This window comes from Mastomys coucha, unplaced genomic scaffold, assembly GCF_008632895.1.
Source record: "Mastomys coucha isolate ucsf_1 unplaced genomic scaffold, UCSF_Mcou_1 pScaffold22, whole genome shotgun sequence".
Classification (NCBI taxonomy): Eukaryota; Metazoa; Chordata; class Mammalia; order Rodentia; family Muridae; genus Mastomys; species Mastomys coucha.
In genome coordinates, this window is record NW_022196905.1 from 264,416,899 (window position 1) to 264,438,068 (window position 21,170).

General features: G+C 46.9%; 1 protein-coding gene across 6 annotated transcripts in view; it reads right to left on the reverse strand.

Annotated features, from left to right (window-relative positions):
• Positions 1-21,170, reverse strand: part of Pcnx2 (pecanex 2) — a 156,081-nt gene that overhangs the window by 72,933 nt on the left and 61,978 nt on the right. For 3 of the 6 annotated variants that reach the window (XM_031341830.1, XM_031341829.1, XM_031341831.1), the window contains exons 14-17: positions 19,198-19,308; positions 18,476-18,567; positions 8,138-8,247; positions 6,376-6,472 (exon numbers count right to left, since the gene is read on the reverse strand). In XM_031341830.1, coding sequence (XP_031197690.1) covers positions 6,376-6,472; positions 8,138-8,247; positions 18,476-18,567; positions 19,198-19,308 — 410 coding nt within the window. Of the gene's footprint in view, positions 1-1,005; positions 2,955-6,375; positions 6,473-8,137; positions 8,248-18,475; positions 18,568-19,197; positions 19,309-21,170 lie in introns of those variants that run through there. The other 3 variants (XR_004110381.1, XM_031341833.1, XM_031341832.1) reach the window with 3 other exon arrangements.

The following is a 21,170-nucleotide window of genomic DNA, read 5'->3' on the forward strand; positions in this document are numbered from 1 at the left end:
CAGTGCTACCTCAAGTGACACATACCTTCCAGCAAGGCCATACCTCCTAATCCTGTCCAAACAGATCATCAACTGGGGACCAAGCCTTCAAATATATAAGGCTATGGGGCCATTTTTATTTTATTTTTTTAAAGAATTATTTCTTTATTTTATATTTATGAGTACACTGTAGCTGTCTTCAGACACACCAGAAGAGGGCAACAGATACAGATGGTTGTGAGTCGCCATGTGGTTGCTGGGAATTGAACTCAGGACCTCTGGAAGAGCAGTCAGTGTTCTTAACCACTGAGCCATCTCTCCAGCTCTGGAGCCATTTTTATTAAACTACCAACATACAGTATAATTCTTCTGGTATTTGTTCCAGGTTATTGTCTACTGGGCTTAACCCTCTTTGTTGCTGAATAGGATTCTTTTTTGTGGTATACTACAGTGTGTTTATTCACATGTGAACGTGCATTTGAATATGATCCCAGTTTTGACTGTTTTATATAAAACTGCTGTGAATATTCATGATGTATCTCCAGACACATGCATTTGATTTTCTTGTGTAAATATCTGGGTTATAAGGAACACTGGGGTTTAGCTTTTTAAAGAAAATTCTAAACTGTTTTCTAAAATTATGATAACCCTGCTGCATTCTGGGTGTGTGCCCTGGACATTCCACAGTCTCTGAAGGGCTGTTTAGTTTTAACTGTAGGATTGGCTGTGTAGTCAAGGGCTCCTCTCTGCAAATAATTACTCCCCCCCCATTCATGTCTTATTTTCTTTGTACCCCTCCTTTATAATTTAAAACAGTAAATAAAAAACTACAATTTGCTAATTTATGAAGCAATGATAAATTCATATGTGTGTATGTGTGTGTGTGTGTGTGTGTGTGTTGTTTGGAACTCTCCCTTCCTAAGCAGCTGACATTGTAAAGGTGGTAGGAAAGAAGGTCAGCGCCAGGGGTCTATGGGCCTTCGGGTTCCTTTCTCCCATCTCTGGGTTTACAATGACTTCTAAGGATGGTGGGACACAGTGGTCCAATTTTATTTTGTTATTGTAAATGCTTGAGCTTTAAGATTTATTTTTAAATTTTTATGTATGTGCACCTCTGTGAATGTGCCGCTTACATGCAGGTCCTCACAGAGACCAGAAGAGGGTGTTGGGTCCTCTGGAGCTGAAGTTACAAGCAGGCGTGAGCTGCCAGATGTGGCCCAGGGAACCAGACTTAGGCTCCTCTGGGAGAACAACAACTGCTCTTTACAACTGCTCTTTACAGCTGAGGCACGCTCCTCTGCCACGGTCACCTCTAACTAAGCTCACACAGTTCACTTCTTCACAAATGTTTTACAGATCCACGCAAATCAGGATTTCTATTGCAGCTAAGATCAACAGGGTGGGTGTTCCTGTCATTTGGGACAGCCAGGACAACTATGCTGACCTCTTCGTCTTCATCCTTACCCTGACAGGGTGGACCTCGATGTCCTGCCTCATGGTGGGTAGCCTTTCTCTGAACACCTTACCTCATTGCCCCAGAACTGTTTCTCTTCACAGTCTGAGAGATGACGACCAAGGCTAAATTCCCCCAGATGCCCTTGAACAAAGAGCTGCCCACTCTGTTTATTCCAACCCCTTAGCTGTCCAAATTCATCCTTAGTCCTCTACTGTTTATAAGAGTGGAGGTACATTTGATCCAGATTGTTTTGCTTTTAATCCAAAAGTCTGTTTGGATAGCTTATCTGCCCCAGTGCAGGGTGGACTTCCTCCTCTTTGCCAACCCACTCTCCTGTCTTCCTGAAACTCTCTAATCCCTTTGTGACACAGCCCGGTGTCTAGTGAAGAATTAGCATTAAAACTCTTTCCCTTTCCCGCTGCTGGGTGCCACACACTGGATAATCGACTCTTGCTTGTGACACTCCATTTTCACACCGTGTATTCTCATGACTGATGAGTCCTGTCTGCCTTCCTCAGATCTGATAATCCCACCCCGATCTTGGGAGGGTCTTTCTTTCTCTCTCTTTTATCTCAAGATTCAGCCTTTTTTTTTTAATAGACTCTTAAAATCTCAAAGCAATAATCTTACTTTTCTCTTCTGCCTCTTTCAAGTCTTCCTTAAACTACGAGCTGCTGTTTTTCTAAATAGACCTTGCGATCGTTTGCTGAAGCTGTGAATTCAATTCTCTTGGGAATGCCTTGAACTTCATTAGGCATAAAAAATATTGTAAAATGTTTGGCAGTTTGTAAACCCCAGTCTTCTCACCCACAGCTACCCACCCCCTGTAAAGGGGGCTTCATTTATATCCATCTTAGCAGGCCCCCTCCCTTTACCTCCCTGCCACATCTGGATGCCTTCAGCCTCTAGTTACATCTTTTTTTTTTCCCACTGTTGTGAGCTGGGCTGGGCTCTGGCTTCGCTGTTGAAGGTGATTTTGGGATGTTGATGCACCCCTGAGTTCTACATTTTCTTTTCTCTGCTGACATTCCCTCCCCCCACACACACTTTAATGGTAAATTCATGTATGTTTAATAGATACATTTGTTCTCAGTGTATTAAGTACTTAATATTTATTGTGGCATTGTGGGATGGGGGAAAGTATGTGTGCGTGTGTGAGTGTGTATGTGTGTAGGCAGAAGCTAGATGTCAACCTCAGGAGTCATTCCTCCTCAGCCATCCATTCTGTTGTGTGTGTGTGTGTGTGTGTGTGTGTGTGTGTATGTTTGTGTGTTTTGGTTTGTTTTTTGACAGAGTCACTGGTCTGGAGCTTACCAAGTAAGTTACACTGGCTGTCTAGCAAGCCCCAGGGACCAGCCTGTCTCCATCTCCCCAGAGTGTGCATGGGGCCAGGATTACAAGTGCACAACTCACACCCAGTTTCTACATGTGGGTCCTGGAGATCAAACTCAGGTTCTCATGCTTGCGCCTCACTAGCAGCAGGACCGAGGCATCTTCGGCAGGACGTCACGCCTCTCCCCTGAAAGAAGCGTAAGAAGCTATTGCAACACTGCACAGCCTAAAGATTTAGCCAGTGAGGGAATCAGAAAAATCTAGATGCTGTAATGAATAGTTTGGAAGTTGTCTGAATTTTATACACAATAAAAAGAAGCTTCTGAAAAATAACGTGTAGGTCTGTACTAACTGAATACAGTGTAAATAACTAAACTTGACCATGGAGAATGAACATGGGGAGAACCATGCGCACAAGACACAGGGAACAGAGAACATTGCAAACAGTGAGGACCAAATTCTAATCTTCACTCTTTACAGGGTAAATTCTGAGGGTGAGGTCTGTGTGCATAACCCATCCCGTCTTGCTCCGGCAGAAACCTGCCCTCCTTTCTCCAGCAGTGTCTTGGAAAAGGTAGGTGTTCTGGTTAAAATGTCTATGCCCAGGACCCAGAGCTGTTCAAATGAGTCAAGATAAGGCATTGGGGACTATGCAAAAATCACTATCATTGAAGGTCCTTGGAGATTCTCATATAAACCAAAGTTAGAAGAGAGGCAGGCAGAGCAAAAAGGGACAGAGGGACAGGGAGAAACCCAATCAGAGACAGAAGGCATTGTTTGTTTGTTTGTTTGTTCCTGTTTTTAATTGCAGCCAGGGTTGGATAAGCTAGCCTATGAAGGCAGATCTCTTAATCCCGCAGAAATATTATGGTTAGACAAGGACTCCTCAAATCGATGAGCACAGACAACCCACTATATTGCCTAACACGTCATGATCTCCAAAAGACAAAGCTTATACGAGGGCATGAAAGTGGGTGGGGGGCGGTGAGAGTTCAGTGGGAAAAGATGCCTTCCAGGCAAACCTGATGCCCCGGACTCAATCCCTAGAATCCATGTAAAGATGGCCAGTTATAGCTGACTTCACAAAGTTGTCCTCTGACTTCCATGGGCACACTGTGGCATATGCGTGCACTCTCCTCTGCCCAATAATAAATATATCAACGATTTTCTTAAAAAACCACAAAGAGCAAAGAAAGCGACAGTTAGCTCCTATCTTCTGACTGAACTAAGGGTGTGCTATCAGGGTCTGTCGGGCAAGTTTGTCATCATATATATCATCCTGTGCTTGCTAGATTGATTTTGCTGGAATAAATGAGATAGTGGTGATAGATCTCCATTAGTCATGACATCAAGAAGGACTTGGGGGACATAGATTCTCTCAGAAATCTATGGGGGTTGGGGGACAAGTCCTGTCCCAAGACCCCTTGTCCAACATTTGCAGGTAGGCTACACACGCTGCTTGAAAAGCCAATGTTGTCCTTCATTTTGAGTGCTTAGCTTCGCATTCCAGCAGTGTCCTCTCTGTCTTTCAGTCCCTGGGCTACCCTGCCTCACACCCATGTGTCCTTTCCTCACCCACCACACATTCAAACGTCTTTGGACACTGCCCTGGTTTCCTTTTTGTCATTATGCTCAACACTCAAAACAAAAGCCACTTGGGGATGGGGATGGGGACGGGGATGGGGATGAGGATGGGGTTGGGGATGGGGACGGGGATGGGGACGGGGATGGGGACGGGGATGGGGACGGGGATGGGGACGGGGATGGGGACGGGGATGGGGACGGGGATGGGGGTATCTGCTTACACTTCTAGCTCATTGTCTATCATTGAGGGAAGTCAAGGCAGAGACTCAAAGCAGAAGCCACCAAGGAACACTATACACTGGCTTATGTAAGGGAGTGGAGGAAGCCCAGAGCAAATAAACTATTGAGAGAATGTGTATTTTGACTCTGAGGCCAGCTGACCCATAGAAAATTATAAAAGCCATTACCCATTTGGAGCCAGGATCAAGAGGAACAGCAATGCTTTCCTCAGAAGCCTTGAGTATCGGTGTTTAGGAATGATTGATCGGTGTGTACAGATACTAGCAACTGTGGTTTCCTGTCTCCTGAGGCTTACCGACTGAGACTTCTCATCTGCAGAGCTCTCCTGCTGAGACTAGCTCCCCAGCCTGCCAGGCTGTGTGTAAACACACAACTGGAGCTTCCCGGTTGCAGTGGTGTCATTATAGAGCAACCTGACCCCAGCTTCATTGTATGTATGTCTGTGTATCCTTTCTTCAGCTGCTTACTGTCTCTACCTATGGGACCTAAGCTGAGCCGGTCCTGGTAGGCTCATGCTTAACTTGCTAGCATTTACAGACCAGGCCTACCTGCCTGGTGAAAGGTGCTGCCAACAGTAGGCAGGACCCTTCTGCATCAATTATTATACAGACATGCCAAAGGGCAAACCTGAGAATAACAATTAGTTGACTAAAACTTCTCTTTCATGTAGTTCTAGGATATGTCAAGTTGACAATCAGCGTTGAGACAGATGCCATTACAGAGAGCCGAAAGCTCAAAAAGCTAAAAGTCAAACCATGCTAGTTTAGCCCACAGACCTGAGCCTGCAAACCTGTGGGCTGCGGCTCCCTTACACTGTCCCAAAATGGCACACAACAATCACATCACCTAAATTCAACAGGACGTACTGAACACTCGCTGTGTGCCCTGGCTTCTCTCTGTGGACACGAGGATAAATACGACACAGTCCTGGCTGCAGGTAATTAGCATCAGGGGACCACTGACTGCATCTGCTTCTCGCTTTTGTCTACCCTTCATAGAACAGACAGAAAAGCATGAACCGTGGCTTTGGCCAGCTCCACTCTCAGCACTGCAGTATCAACAGGCTGACATAGCTGGTAGCTTACATTTTACAAAATGTTCATGGTAGGCAATACCAAAGAGGCCACATCTGCTTTAAGGACACCCGAAAGTCCTCAGCCATTTTCCTGATGCACAGGAAACAGGATGGTTACTCTCTTCCTTCCTTTGTATCCTCTGTCCATTCTGGCCAAGATAGTCGCTCCTCTCTGCAACTACAGATGCTAAAATGTTCAAAGCCTAGGGACATTTAGCAAGGGCTGGGCTGATCCAAGCCTGAATCCAAGGACCCAGGAAAGTGTGCTCTGAGCTCAGTGTACCTGAGCTGGCAGATAAACTGGCAGTGTACCTGAGCTGGCTAACTGTGCAGCAGATGTCAGGAATGTAGGCCTACTGTGGGTTTCTGAAATGAGACTTTATTTAGACAGACTTTATCTGCTGTCTGGTACAAGTGATGAACAGAACTGATGAATATACCTCATGATGATATCCAGGCAGACTGCCATCACTGACCAGCTGAGGTCTGTTGGGTACCCTGGTCTATGGGACAGCATCTACCTTGGAGATAATTCACAGGTTGGGCTAGGACAGGCAGCTCAGGTGTCCCAGAAGGTAAGACTGGATTGGACCCAGGAACCTCCTCCTGCCTTTCCAGACCCAGCTAGCTAACTGTATCCTGGCAACTTCATCCCTGCAGACAAGCAAGGTCCCCTATCACAGGTGGTTCTTCCATGCTGAGGTCTTACCACTGAATCCTTCATCCTCTGAGGGAGAGGGTCTGTAGCCGAATCTTCCAGGTTCTGATGTAAACATTTAGGAAGCAATTTGCACTGAATGAAGGACCTAAGAGTGGAAAAACACACAGGTTGTTTATAAACTACGTGTCTCAGGACATGCGATCCTTAGGTCTCACCCCCACAAGGAGCAAAACCAAGTCCACTGCAAAATCAGAACACACTCAGGAGATCATGATGATGTTTTAAATTCAAGTGGTTGTTATTACTATTATATATGTGTGGTGTGTGTTGGGGGGGCACACATATGGGACTCTGAGGAAAACCCTATGGAGTCAGCCTCCCCTTAGACCTTTTTTTTTTTTTTTAGTTTTTCAAGACAGGGTTTTTCTGTATAGCCCTGGCTGTCCTGGAGCTCACTTTGTAGACTAGGCTGGCCTTGAACTCAGAAATTCACCTGCCTCTGCTTCCAAAGTGCTAGGATTAAAGGTGTGCACCACCACTGCCCGGCATCCCTTAGACCTTTATATGAGTTCTGGAAATCACACTCAGGCTACCCAAGCCAATTCCCAGCTGAACGATCTCACTGGCCCATGTTTCAATTTTTACATTTCATCCTGACATAAGTGGTCAGGCACCCTAAGGGTCTCAGTACTCTGTCAGCATCAGGGGATCCCCTGTTTTCTCTGACCCACTGAGCTACAGCCTCACCAACATTACCAGCAGAAGGTAACCATCCAGGCACACATGTGACACTAAAAATCATGTTCAGCTTTTTCTGTTTCCCTATTTTCCTATGCTTTTCACCCTAAGGTGTCTAATTGCCCAATATTTCAGTATCTGTAACTCCCAGCAGAGTTATCTTAAGTCAAAAGGTTATATAAATTCGGTCAAATTCCAGAACATGCTGTTATCAATATCTGATACTCACCTTGATATTGTTCAGAGAGTTTCCAGTCCCCGTATACAGATCTTATAATAGCTATTATTTAAGGAATTGACAGAAACCTCACTGTAAAGTTCAGGACACACTTAGGAGACTGTGAGGAGGTTTTAATTTTGAATTCATTCAGTTATTATTATTATGTATGTGTATGTGGGGGTGGGCACACACATGAGACTCTGGCTATACAAGAAAGAATAAGTCAAACAAAGCCCCCTTTTGAGGATGAGGATATGTTCTCCACCAGGTGACCTCCAGAGTAAGACAACAGTGGGGACTGCATGCATCCAGCGAGGCCGTGGTGATGATGGCTTTTCCTACAGTACAGCAAGAGAAGTTTACCCAGGGCTGGGGCACCTGGCTATCTGGGAGCTTCACTGCAAACAAAGAGCTCAAAGGCAGAATCTGGCTGGAAGTTTGCCCTCAAGTCTCAGTCACTTCAGTTCTGTCCTGCATTTCTCTACCCCTGTATGCAGCCAGCTTGCTTAAAGTAAGCATCAAAGAGCAGAGAGCACCAAACGGCCATGTCCGCTTCAGTGAGCAGCAGGAAGTGCACCCACAGCACGGGAGAGAAAGAACCATGGGAACTGGAGACCTCCAGAACTCAAGTAAAAATCACACATTTATAGTTCCAGTGCCAGAGAGGTGGAGCCCTGGGTCTCAATGGTCAGCCTAGCCTAATTGGCAAGCTCCAGGCCAGTGTGAGACTTGTGTCTCAAAAGAAAATGGTGAACTATACCAGAGGGATGACACCCAAGTTTGACCTCTGACCTTGATGCCCATGGATGTGTGGACATGGCCACACGCAGGGAATACTAAACAGCTACTCACAGGAGCACAGAAGGATCACTGCTCTGCCGGCTCAGGTGGTAGGACAGGGCAACCAGGAGGCCACAGAAGGCTGAGAACAATGCTGGGATGTGCTGTGTGCTCCATGGTTCCTGCAGAGAGACAGCAGGTAGCTTGAGAACTGTGGAGACTTGCCTCCATCACAGAGGCAAGTCTTTATTGTGGCCTTCACACACAATAAAGAGCATCTCTGCACACAGAGCCTTTGGTTACAAACCACAAAAGGCAAGCACAGAGCAAGGGTTGAAGTTCTCTGCTGGGCTCAACGTATGGTGTGTGCTGCCACCTGTATGAGCAGCACCAGGGAATCACAACAGCCATAATGCCACTAAGCCACTGGAGAACAATAACCTCTGAGTACAACTGTCACTGTCGACCTTACAGTTTGGTTTTGGTTTTTGAAATAGGGTCCCCTGAAGCACAGGCTAGCCTCAAACTTACTGTGAGCTAGATTTCTGATCTTCCCACTTCTATATCTGACTGCTGAGATCCCAGGCATGCACCACCACACTTGGTAGTGTGAAGTATGAGGTTGGCACCTTGGGCCTTGTGTACACGAGGCAAGCACTCTAGCAACTGACACTATACTCAGAGAAGTTGTGATTGCGATTCAGGAGACCCTCAACAAGGTGGAACCTGGTAGAGCCCCCTTATAGGAGAGAGTGAGGAAGATCATTAGACCCTTGCCTAAGATCAGCCATACCATCCTATATGATCCTTCCAGATATACGGAATTTCATCCCAGATGCATATGATCTCAGAAGATGCTGTGTGAGAATATAGAACATGAAAGGATGAGTGCAGCCTCTATTGAGAAACCATCATCAGTGCCAGGGTGGAAATCCTCTATGATGTGGCTGTATGGTGTTCCCTGTTCTCCTGTAATTAACCCAAATAAACTCTTCGGTTCATACAAACTAGACTTGGGAAGACTCGCTCCTTCCACCCATGGCTGGTCTTATCTGCAGTGAACAGACATCTGTCCGCATCTCCCCAGGAAATGTTAGCATAACACTAAGCAATGGGTTTCTTCAGCCTTGTTGTAATCCCACAACAGTGACCACCTCGTGTGTCTTGTTTACACTATGTTTCTAGATCTCACCAGGAGGCCATGTCTGACCGTGATCTCAGATACTGCATACCTCAGAAGAGCCATCACTAAATGATATGTAGCCATTTATCCACATATATAGCTATTTGATTAGCGTCTGCTCTACCCTCTGCCAGGCTCATCCACGGCAGATATTCCGTCTCACTCCAGCTACTCTCAATACTTTGCTCAAGGCCCTGCCATAAAATCATTTAATAAGCAGGAATAGGGCCATTGCAGTGAGTCTAAACAACTGACCCCCCTCCCCTGCCCATACCTTAGGATTCCAACCAGAGAAGAGGGTAGAGAAGTGGTGTTGCCCACCAGGGGCCCTCCCCCTCCCTTGATCACTAATTGAGAAAATGCCTTACAGCTGGATCTCATGGAGGCATATCCTCAATGGAGGCTCTTTTCTCTGTGATAACTCCAGCCTGTGTCAAGTTGACATACAAAACCAGCCAGTACACTAGGCGTCCCCACTCCAGGTGTGGGCTTGTGGGTCTCAAGGCCTACTCTCAGACACTGCTTAGTTCCCTAAGAAAAACCCAGCAGGTATTCCCAGTTCCTGTAGACAGGGAAATGCAGACTGCAGGTCTCTCGGGGCTTGATCCTGGAGCATTCTCCTCTTCACACATGCTTAACTTGGTGTGTGACGTGCACACACAAGTACACACACATGTGCACACTAATTTCTCAGGAAAGCAAGGATGGGAAGGAAGGCTGCTTGGCCACAGACAGGATGTAGTGGCTATTCCTGGTTGTCAACTTGACTATATCTGAAATGAACTACAATCCAGAATTAGAAGGCTCACTTGTGGCCTTAATCTGGAGGCTGAGAGATACAAGTTTCCAACCTGAATCTTGGCATGGAGATCTTGAGGTACAGTGGCTATGAATCCCAGAGGATTAAGATAGAAAGATCTATGAGTTCAAGATCATCTGGGATTAAGGGTGTGGTGGCATAGTGGCTATGAATCCTAGACGATTAAGACTGGATGATCTACGAGTTCAAGCAAGGACATCTGGCACACACCTTTAATCTGGGCCACACCTTTTGCTAGAGACCTATATAAGGACATTGGAAGAAGGAAGGCTCGCTCTGCTTCGCCTGCTTGCCTTGTGGGACTGAGCAACTGCTGGATCCTTGGACTTCCATTTACAGCTGCTGCCGACCATTATTGGGAGTTGATTGTTGGGAGTTGGACTGTAAGTCATCAATAAATTTCTTTACTACATAGAGACTATCATAAGTTCTGTGACTCTAGAGAACCCTGACTAATACACAGGAATTGTTCCCCCACGTGCAGAAAGCCAGCATTCCCCCAGTTCTGCCAGCCTCAAGCAAGCTCATTCTAGAGTTGTGAGGAGTCTCCAAGCTGAGCGGGTCTTAGCCCCTCCAGATGCTTGTCACATAAGGATGCAGGAAGAAGGTAAGGTATCTGCACGTGGTAAGAAGGCTACCGTCAGTGCGCGCAGCATCTAGATCATTGCTTTGTTCTCATAACCTTCGATGTGTGCAAAGCGCATTGCACGGTAAACATGAGCACGTTTCCCACTCCTCACTAACGGATGGTGCTGAGGCTTGGGGGTGGGGGTGGGCTCTGCAACCACAAAGCATCATGGGAGACATAGGCTCCAAGAAGGCACATGTGTCACATCAGAGATGTGATTAAAAAAGAAGACCAGAGGGAAGCAGGTGAAGATGTTTGGCTGTTATTTAGAGACAAAGAAGGTGATATTGACATTTTCAGAAAAAGAAATCAAGTGGCCTGAGAAGGATTTTGAAACTGCCCTCCCCGGGCTCTGTGCAAATCACTTGTCAGTGAGCTCAGATGCCAAGTGCTCTGCTCCTAAAGGAGAAAAGGAGGCTGGGCTGGGGTGGGGTGGGGTTGGGGGGGTGGGGTTGGGGGGAGCCTCCTGACATCTCCAGGAGATGGGGGAGGTGCTAAAATTCGTGACCACTGTGAAACAGTCTTGAATTCATTTATACAAGCTGGGGTAGTGTCTCATACTAAAATCCTAGTTCACAGAGGTGGGGGCAGGAGCCCTGTCATGAAATGGGGCCAGCATGAGACCCTGCCTTAAAAAAAGAAAATAAGAAAGGAAGAAGAATTTATATGGATTATACTCACAGCCAGAAATACACACAGGCTCACAAATCCATGCTAGTTTCAGAAAGAGAGGTCAGGATTTATTTTATTCTTTAAAGATCTGGGGTGTGTGTGTACATACACTAGGTGTGTTCAGTGCCGGCCAAGGCCAGAAGAGGATATGAAGATAGAGTTACATGTAGGGAGTCACCCTATGTGGGTGCTAGAAATGGAATTAAGGTCCCCAGGATGAGCAGCAGGTGTTCTTAACGGCTAAGCCTTCTTTCCACCCCCAGGACATTAGGGCTTTAGCCCATCTATCACTCACGGATAATGAAGCATCCGCTACAGAATTGTTTGCTTCAAAACGAACACCCGTAATTGCCTTGTGATGTGTCTCATGGGCCCCTAAATTGGAGAGAGTATGGATTGATGAGAGCTGGTTTCATAAAGCTCCCCCAGGTTTTGAAACATTTTTATGAGGCAGGAATAAAACTGTCTAATAGCCTGACAGTCCTGCCGTGTTTCACGTGTGCTGGGGCGGGAGGGAAGGCTTAGATAAGAGTGTGTGCAGGGCACTTGAGCTAGCACAAAGGCACTCTAAAGAGGGCTGGTTTCAGTATTGTCTCCTGAGAAAGTCGGGGCAGCTCTTAAGATGGAATTTATGGGCAGGCCAGCTAAGAGCCTGTGAATGAACGGAATACAAACTGGTCCAAGGCTCACTGCTGGGCTTTTCAGATCAGATTTAAATGTGCTCTGTTTGAAGAAATAAGTTTCTCATATCCCATCAAACGGGTGTTTCTGAGATCCACACCTTGTGAAATCTGACATAAGTCCTTTTCTGATTTTTTTTCCCCTTTTTCTTTTCTGAAGCTCATCTAAAGAGAAGCCAATGCAGTGAGACTCCTGAGACACAGTCAGGTCCCAGGTCTCACCACGTCCTTGAACGGTGTTGTGGGTACAGGCTCTGAGTTCCCACTGTTTCCCAGGGGAGCTCCTGACTCCTAGTCCAGGTGCCAGTCTCACCCACTGTGTTCAAAGCATATCAGACACTCAAGAGTTGCTCAGTAGACAAACCAATGGGGTGTGAACAATGGGTGTGTGAACAAAGGTGGCACGGTCACTGAGCCCGAGGGGAGACACTCATTTCACAGAGTGTTTCAGTTAGGGAAAATACCATATGTTTATGAGTCAAAGTGATAGCTCACTTTTAGGGGTAAATGTGTAAGAAAAATGAGATGGCTATATAGTAAGGTGGGTGATGTATCTCATGTATTAAATCCTACCTAGGTGGATAAATATATCAGTGCAAATGCATGAACCCACACATACACACACACTTAGTCATATACACATATACTCACACACACTCACCTGCACACCTATACGCTCAGTCACACACACATACAATCAGGCACACACACCTGCACACCTATACACTCAGTTACACACACACATACACTCACGTACATACCCTCACACATACCCACAAATTCATCCATATACTCAAACTCATACACACTCCCCCACCCATACACACATTCACACACACTCTCACACACATATACACTCACCTACCCCTATACTTACATACACTCACACATACCTATACATACTCACACATACACTCACACACACTCTCACTCACCTCCACACACACTCACACTCTCATACATATACACTCTTACTTGTGTACACACACTCTCACATACCCCCACACACTCATACATTCATACTCTCTCACTCACACACTCTTTCACACACACTCTTTTGCACACTCACCCACCCATACATACACTCACCCACCCCCACACTTATTCACACTCACACATACACACTCACAATGCACTCACACTATCACACCGTCACACACTCACCCCCCCACCGGCACACACATTTTCACACACATTCACCCACGTAGCAACACACACACTCTCACTTGTGTACACACACTCAAACACATGCTCTCACACACATATCCCACTCACCCATACACTTATACACACACTCAAACACATGCTCTCACACATATATCCCACTCACCCATACACTTATATACACACACACTTTCATACACACTCATCCACCCATACACACTCATACACACACTCTCACACATACACTCACCCACATAACCACACACATACAGACATACTCACTTACCCACACTCTTACCCACATAACCACACATACGCTCTCTCACACTCAAACACCCTCACACATACACTTGTGCATAGACACACTCTCACACATGCATACTCACCCACATGCCCACACACTCTCACTTGTGTACACACACTCTCACACACTCACACATTCAGACAGGGGGTCCCTGAGGTTTGTAGGTTCTGAGCAGCTTCCTCCTTGGGAGTGTGGACAGCAGGGGCAGAGAAGGAAGATTTTGTAGATGTACGAGCATCTTCAACTGAATAACTGATTTAAACTAATGTGTAGCTTGAAAGGTTTCTCCTGGGTGGTTCTGTCCTCTTTAGAAGAGCCTTTAAAAGGGCCGCGGGAGCTAAAGAGGAAAGAGACACAGTGGAAGCCCGAGTTTGTGATTTTGAGGAATCCAGTGCCCCCCTCAATGGCTCAGGAAAGAGCTACGTGGCCAGTACCTAAGGGTGTCCTTAAAGCCAGAATGTGTCCCACAGACCAGGCAGCCAAAAAAGCGGGATTGTCATCCTGTAGCAACATGAAACTGAATTCTACTGGCATACAGTGAAGACCTCATGCCTCTGCTGAGACCAGAGGTTCAGTCACAATGATTTCAGCCCACTGAGACATCAAGCAGAGAACCCAAGCTGTGAAACTACAGTGCCGTGCACACGTGCACTGATTCTGGGGCAGCTCGTTACTCAGCAATAGAAAATGAACACGGGCGGCAGTTGCTGAGCACGCGCAGCAGATGATGTGAGCATGTGTAGTTGACATGCACATGCATAGTTGGAGGTTGTGGGGACCACTGCAAAGAGCGTAGGGTAAATATGACCAGCACATATTCGGAAATACGCTGGGAAGGGAGCTCCTACAGTAAGCGCTTGTTTGAGTTTGATTCCCCCAGAGCAAGCATGAAAGCCAACTGTTTCCTTCAATGCCTACAATCCCAGCACTGAGGAGGCAGAGACAGGCAGATATCCCTGGAGCTTACTGGCTGGCCAGCCTAGCCAATCAGAAAGCGCCAAGCCCAGTAATGCCTGTCTGGAAGTAGCCAACGCAGCCTAAAGACACACCCGTGCTCCCTCTTTGGCTGTCAGACTATTGGAAGGGTGGACTACAAGAAATTAGAATTTTCCTAGGGATCTTCTGCTCGTAGAAGGAGGTGCAATGCTCAAAGGAAAAGCATGCCTCCTGACAACAATTTATAGCATGTCACAAGCCTTATTGGAGAGGCTTAGAGATGAGACAAGGGTGGGCAGAACCACGCCTTGGCTGGATTGCTTAGTTATGCATAACTCAAGCGGGGACACCTTCCCTCCCCAAAGATGGACTTGGGGGAACACTGAGTTCCTTTGTTCCTCTTTTAACACACTCATGAGGGTTGGTAGCTGACTCTAGATTGTTCAGGTTCAGGCTGAATCCTTAAGTCCAATAGCACCGATATCCTGATGAGGTGCATTTCACTAATTCATTGTAAGTCGGAGAAAAGACTGTGAATTATGTATGAACCCCTGGGTGATTCACCACAGCATCCTGGGCTTTGGCTTCACTTTTGGAGTAGATGCTAGAATCATCCCTGCCTATTGGGGGATGGGATGAAAGGCAATGAGCAGACACAAGGGAAGTCCTTCTGGAAACTGAAGTTCTATGGATGGGCAGGTGTCTTATCTGGCTGCGAATTGCTCTTCTCATGAGCAAGATGATTTTCACTTCACAGGGGTAGCAAGGACAGCTTAAGTCAGCAGAGACCTTGGAATCTACTGAGGGGTTGCCAGGAGAACAGGTAAGGTCCACACCTTACCCTCCCTCCCCACCAAATCATATTCTAGAGCTATGGGTTTATTGTAGATCTACAATTAGACTTTAAATCCTGAATATGGGAAATGCTGAAGTGTGGGCTACAGCTGGGGAGTGCTGGGGAGCGGGAGGGAGAGAAACCCTCCTGCAAGCCATTGTTAATGATGCTTGGGAAGCATTAAATTATAAAAATGCGCTTCAGCCTCTGGGTCCTCTCACTAGCAATAAAGCGGAATTTCTTCGTAACAGATAATAATAAAAAAAAACAGCCATCTAGGTTTACCTAGACAAATAGAAATCCTGGCTAATTAACTGCTGAGCCGTTTCTCCAGGGAGCAAATATTCCGGTGGCTTCCGTGGGTCACTGTCAAATATGTAAGTCATAGTGGGGGTGGCAGGGGCACATTTTACGTGATTTGCATCCATCTCGGACGAGCCAAAGAGAATACGGGATTAAAGGAGGAGTCAGATTTTCTTTCCCTAATTAATATTCCAGAAGGCAAAGTCAACTTGTGGTCCCTCCATCTACTTCTCCCGAGTGATAACGAGACCTGATATAAGGGCAAGGAAACAGAGGGGACACCTAAGAGAGAGGCACCTCATCCTGGCATCTGCTTTGTGGTTCTTGCTGGCCGGAAGTCAAAAGGCTTCACACAACAGGTAAAACGGACACTGCCCACAGAGACAACGCTCTTCTTACAAAAGACATCTAAAACGTGGAGGCTAAAATTGTCACACAAGCCAAGCTGACCCAGGCCCAGAGCATTCCAGAGCTTGACTTTAACCCCATCAGCTCTCCTCTCTCATCCATAAACTCAAATAAAGCCCTTCATACCATTCATGAAAGGAAGATCTTTGAGAAATAAAGAAACCAGCTCGTACATCAAAAGATAAGTTGAAACTTCATTTCCTTGGTAAACTCTGCTTACCCTTGCACCTGGTTATAAATTAGGTCCTTTGGGTGCGGTAACTTCACAAGACTCCGATCACATTAGCCTCGGCTGAGGCCCCTGGGGTATCTCTCTCTTAAGAAGCCTATGTCTTAGGAGTACACTGCCATTTTCCTATGTCATTCTCCTTTTAAATGTTCCCTTGTGCATACTGTCTCGTCTCTCTGCTTAATAAACTGGGTAACTTCACATCACTCTGACATGCCCTGAAACCCTTTTCTGTCTCATTGTTGAGGACCAGCCCTCAGCCGCATGGTGCTCCCTAAGGTGGGAATTTCCCAGGTTTCTTGCAGCTGTGCTGGGTTGCATCTCTTGGTCTCCATTGGCAACAGCAACAATAATAAATCAAGGTAATAAAGCTCATAGTGAGTCCTATGCAGAGAGAGACATGGCCCCAGCCAGGCAGCTCACAGGCAGCCACGGCTCGTGAGGACTCATTCATCCTTCACTCTGAGGAAGGAAGGTGGGCTGTCTAAGTCAGCAGCACAGAGCAGGCACCATGGTGTACAGAAAGCACCGGAAGGCAAACACTTGACCCCAGCTCTAGGGTGGGAAGTGGGAGGCCTATTCTTGGTTATCAACTTGACTACATCTGGGATGGACTGAAAGCCAAGTGGCTGGGAACACGTGAGGGAGTTTTCTTCTTAATTAAATCACTTGAAGTGGGAAGAGCAACTTTTTAATGGGGATCTTTGGAGATGGTGAGATCCACCCTTAATCTGGGCCACACCTTCTGCGGGCAGTCTATATAAAGGACACAATGGAGGAAGCTTGCTCTCTACCTATTTGCTCTCACTCTCACTAGTGAGTCCATTCCTTTACTGACATGAAAGTCTACTTCTCTAGAATTCCAGAGTGTACGAAAGACTAGATGAGACATCAGCCTCTTGGACTGAAAAACAACTGGATTTTTGGACCTTCCATGAGTAGCCAGTCATTGTTGGACTAGCTGGGCCACAGCCTGTAAGCCATTCTAATAAATCCCATATGTGTGATGTGTGTGTGTGTGTGTGTGTGGTGCATGTGTGGCACGCGCAAACACACACACACACACACACACACACACACACACACACACACACACACGAATGAGACACAGAGATTCATCCTATCAGTTTGTTCCTCTAGAAAACCTGATCAATACATTTAGTGTTTGTGGAAGATGGGCGTATCTCCCTCTCTTTCCAGGACCCTCCTGTGAATTCACTAACTACATTTAGTCAGTTCACAGCATTTAAGAGGCACCACATCTTAAAGCAGAGAGTCGACATGGGACCATTTGAAGTCAGCGCTCACAGATGAGAAGAGAGAAATGCAAATTGCTGTATCGTTTTTTTTTCTTTCTTTCTTTCTTTTTTTAATCAAAAGGTATTTAAAACGCTGAAAGGGCCATTAATATTTTGTTACTATTTGTCACTCATTCCCTACTATGCAACAGGAGTCAGTTCTTCCTCAGATGAAACAGACCTCCCTGAGTACCTCTGTCCCCCTGTCAGAAGTCTGCCTCAACAATGGAAACCTCAGAGCCAGGAAGCATTTGGTCCCAACCTAGAGAAAGCAGTGAGCTTGCAGAAGGACTTCCTACATGATCCCCAGTCCTCTTTCTGCTCCTGAAGGCAGCAACTCAAAGATGTTTCTCCTTCCTCACTTCCTCCTATTCCCAAACAAGCCAGTGTTTCTATTCTTGACTTTGTTCCATTTGGATGTTTACTGACTCCCTCTCATTGAGAAGAATTTAGACTGCTTCCTCCTGTGCCTGATTCTTCCACCACAGATACAAACTTACTCAGAGTCTTATAAATATACCAATGGACCCACAGCCCCAGGCTTTGCTCTTTTTGGCCTGAGGAACTCTGAGGTCCATGTATGGTCTAGAACCAGGACTGGTGTGGCTGCCCCATTCCATGCCATTCCCTGGTCCACACAGGTGTATCCCTGCCCTATTTGGGGTTCTCCTTAAGACAGACGATGAACACGTGAGTTGCATGAACCTCTACCAAGCAGAAGTCCTTCTGGTGTCTCTGGCCATTTCAGGGACACCATAGAGGACGAGGCAGGTGAGGCAGGGACACCATAGGACAAGCCAGGCACTGACTTCTCCAAACTCAGTTAGGCCCTGTCACTCTGTCCAAGCCGCTAATATCCCACTCCGATTACAGTTGAAAAAGAACTGATTAAAATAACATGCTGATTGGCACAAGCCAAGGTCCCCTCCACGGTGCATCTGCACACTTACTTTCACGGCACTGAAGCAGAAGGCGTGGAGCAGGGCCGCTGCCAGGACACTCCGGCCCACGCTGTACACAGCTGACGAGATCCCGGAAACAGCTGGAACGCAAACACCATCACAGCTTACTGGATGAGCCCTTCTCAAAACCAGCAGAGGTGGAAGCAGGGAGAGACCTGTGGCTTTCGGTATACTTGGCCTGAGTATAGGATCCAGCCAAAGACACAGGCCACTTCCAGGGTAAGAAAGATTGTAACCGACTATCCACGGAGTAATAGCATCAAGGATCAGACCTGTGTGCCACACCCACAGGATGCTGGGGTATTGTGTGTTTTGGGGGGAAGATTTTCAAAGCTTATAGGTGCTCCCACAACACACATCCACAATACTACAGGCACAGGTGCATACTGACCCTATTCCCACAATGATACATGCACATGCTTAAATGTATATGCATGCGCACACACACACAAACACATCTAAAGAATCATTTGAAGAGCCTCATTCACTCCAAATCAAAGGAAAGCATCCACTTTCTTGTATCTTTGCTTATTCCTTTACCGAGAGGGCCACTTCTGACTCTATAAAACAGACTCCACAGGAAATCTAAGCTAAAGCAGGTTTGGATCTCAAGACAAAGCAAGCCTTCCAGTGGGACCCTATCCTCTGTCCCTAGGACCACCAGACTTTGTCCAAACTCAAAACCCAGGAGGAGCAGGTGCAAGACTCACCGGAACCTCCAAAGAGCAGCATATCGATTTGTTCCAGAAGGTACGTACAGAAGGTGTTGATCTGTGGGAAGAGCCCAAGGAGGGAGATGGCCGGGAAGCAACACAAAAATACTGGAAATGAACAGACGAAAGCAGCAATGAGCTGAGGGCGGGACAGTCATGGCAGCATTGTGGGCGGGGAAATCATGGCCTTGTGGTGGGGACGACACTGCCTTCTCTTTCAGATTTTCTATCCCATCCAGGGAAACTGAGTCAACCGGGCTCCTCTCCCTCAGCTGAGAAAAAAATAGCAAGTGCATTATTCAGGGCTGGTTGCACGGAAGGCTCAGGACCTGAGGAAGAGCTGACGGGTGGTGAGGGAGGGAGGGAGGGAGGGAGGTGCACAGCCTGCAGCTCAGGGCAGAATCACACCTGGGGAGATGAGAGGAATTAGAAGACGGGAAATTCCAGAATGGTGTGCAAACAAGAGTGTAAACTGAAGTTTGCAAAGGTAAGAAGGAAAGTCACACTTGTGTTAAAGACCCACAAAACCAAAACGAGGGGTTTCTGACCATGGAGACTTGGGATGTTGCAGAGCCAGGACCCCACTGCCCTGGTCTAGTTTTAACCCCCAACCAAGATGGATTCATTGCACATCCAACCTCTTTTTTTTATTAAATTAAACCTTTAAAATGCATTCTTAGCAGATCCCTAGCTTCCATCATCCCCAATGCCATGAATGCCATCAGATATCATCGGAAACCCGTAAGAGTTTGTTGCACTTTGCTGTAACTTGTCTGCCCGGGGTCCTCACCAACATAAATGGTTAAAACAAAACAAACCAAAAAACAATGCGGGTAGCTGCTCCTGAAGACCGTGTTTCTTGCTCCAGCTTTTGCTTTTGCGCAGAAAGGGAACTCACACAGCTGTTGACTTAAACCACAACTTCCCTCAGAAGGAATGAGCCAGATAGCAGTCATTATGGGCCTCGAACCCAGGTATGTAGGTTGTCCCAGAGGTTTTATTGTGAAAGCAGCTCCGTGAGATTAGTTATAGAACACAGGCTGATCACACTGTGTGTGCATGTGTATATGTGGTGTGTGTGTCTGTGTGTGGGTGGGGTGTACGTGTGTGTGTGTGTGTGTGTGTCTGTGTGGGGCTAGGGTGTGTATGTGTGTATGCCTGAGTGGGGGTAGGGTGTGCATGTGTGTGTGTCTGTGTTGGGTATGCAGGTGTGTGGTAGGGTACATGTGTATGCATGTGGAGGCCAGAGGTTGACCTCAGGCATAATCCTCCAGGAGCCACCTTGCCTTTTTTTGTTGACACTGGGTCTCGCATTAACCTAGGACCAGCCCAGTTGGTGAGGTTGAAGCTAACTGTACTCCCTGGAGTCTCATGTTGCAGCTCCCACCACAGGTGTGCCCTGCCTCTTCTGAGACCGGATGCTGGATCCCTGGCTGTGACAGAGACAACAATGATGTCTGCCTCCCGATGAAGAGGCTCCACAAGGCCGTGACCTCTCCTACAAAGTCAGAAAACCCTTTCTGCACGCTTCTTCTGCTCCCTCCTCTTCTACACACCTCTTCTGCTCCCTCCTCTTCTGGGTTATTCTTACAGTTTCAGCCCTTTCGTGCTCTGTGCTGATCGGCACGTTTGACACCCTCCCTCCTTGCTCCGGGATCGCTAATGCTTCTGGCTTTTCTCTGATCTGAGCCACAGGTATCATCTAGTCAGCTTGCTGGGCTATTTGTCACCGTTCTCACCTGTCACGGTTGAGGAGCAGACACTAAGTGTTGGGAAGTTCTAGGTCGAGAAATGTATCTCAGGAGGGAGTTAAGAAAACCTCCTTCCCCATCTCTCCTACACCTTGGAGGAATCAACTTGGAAAAAAACCACAAAAGGCCAAAGTTCAGTGGCACATTTGGAGGCACCGGTTGCTGCTAAGCAAACCCCTCAGGCGCCAAGCAAGCACAGCCCTCTTCCCTTTTGAGCCC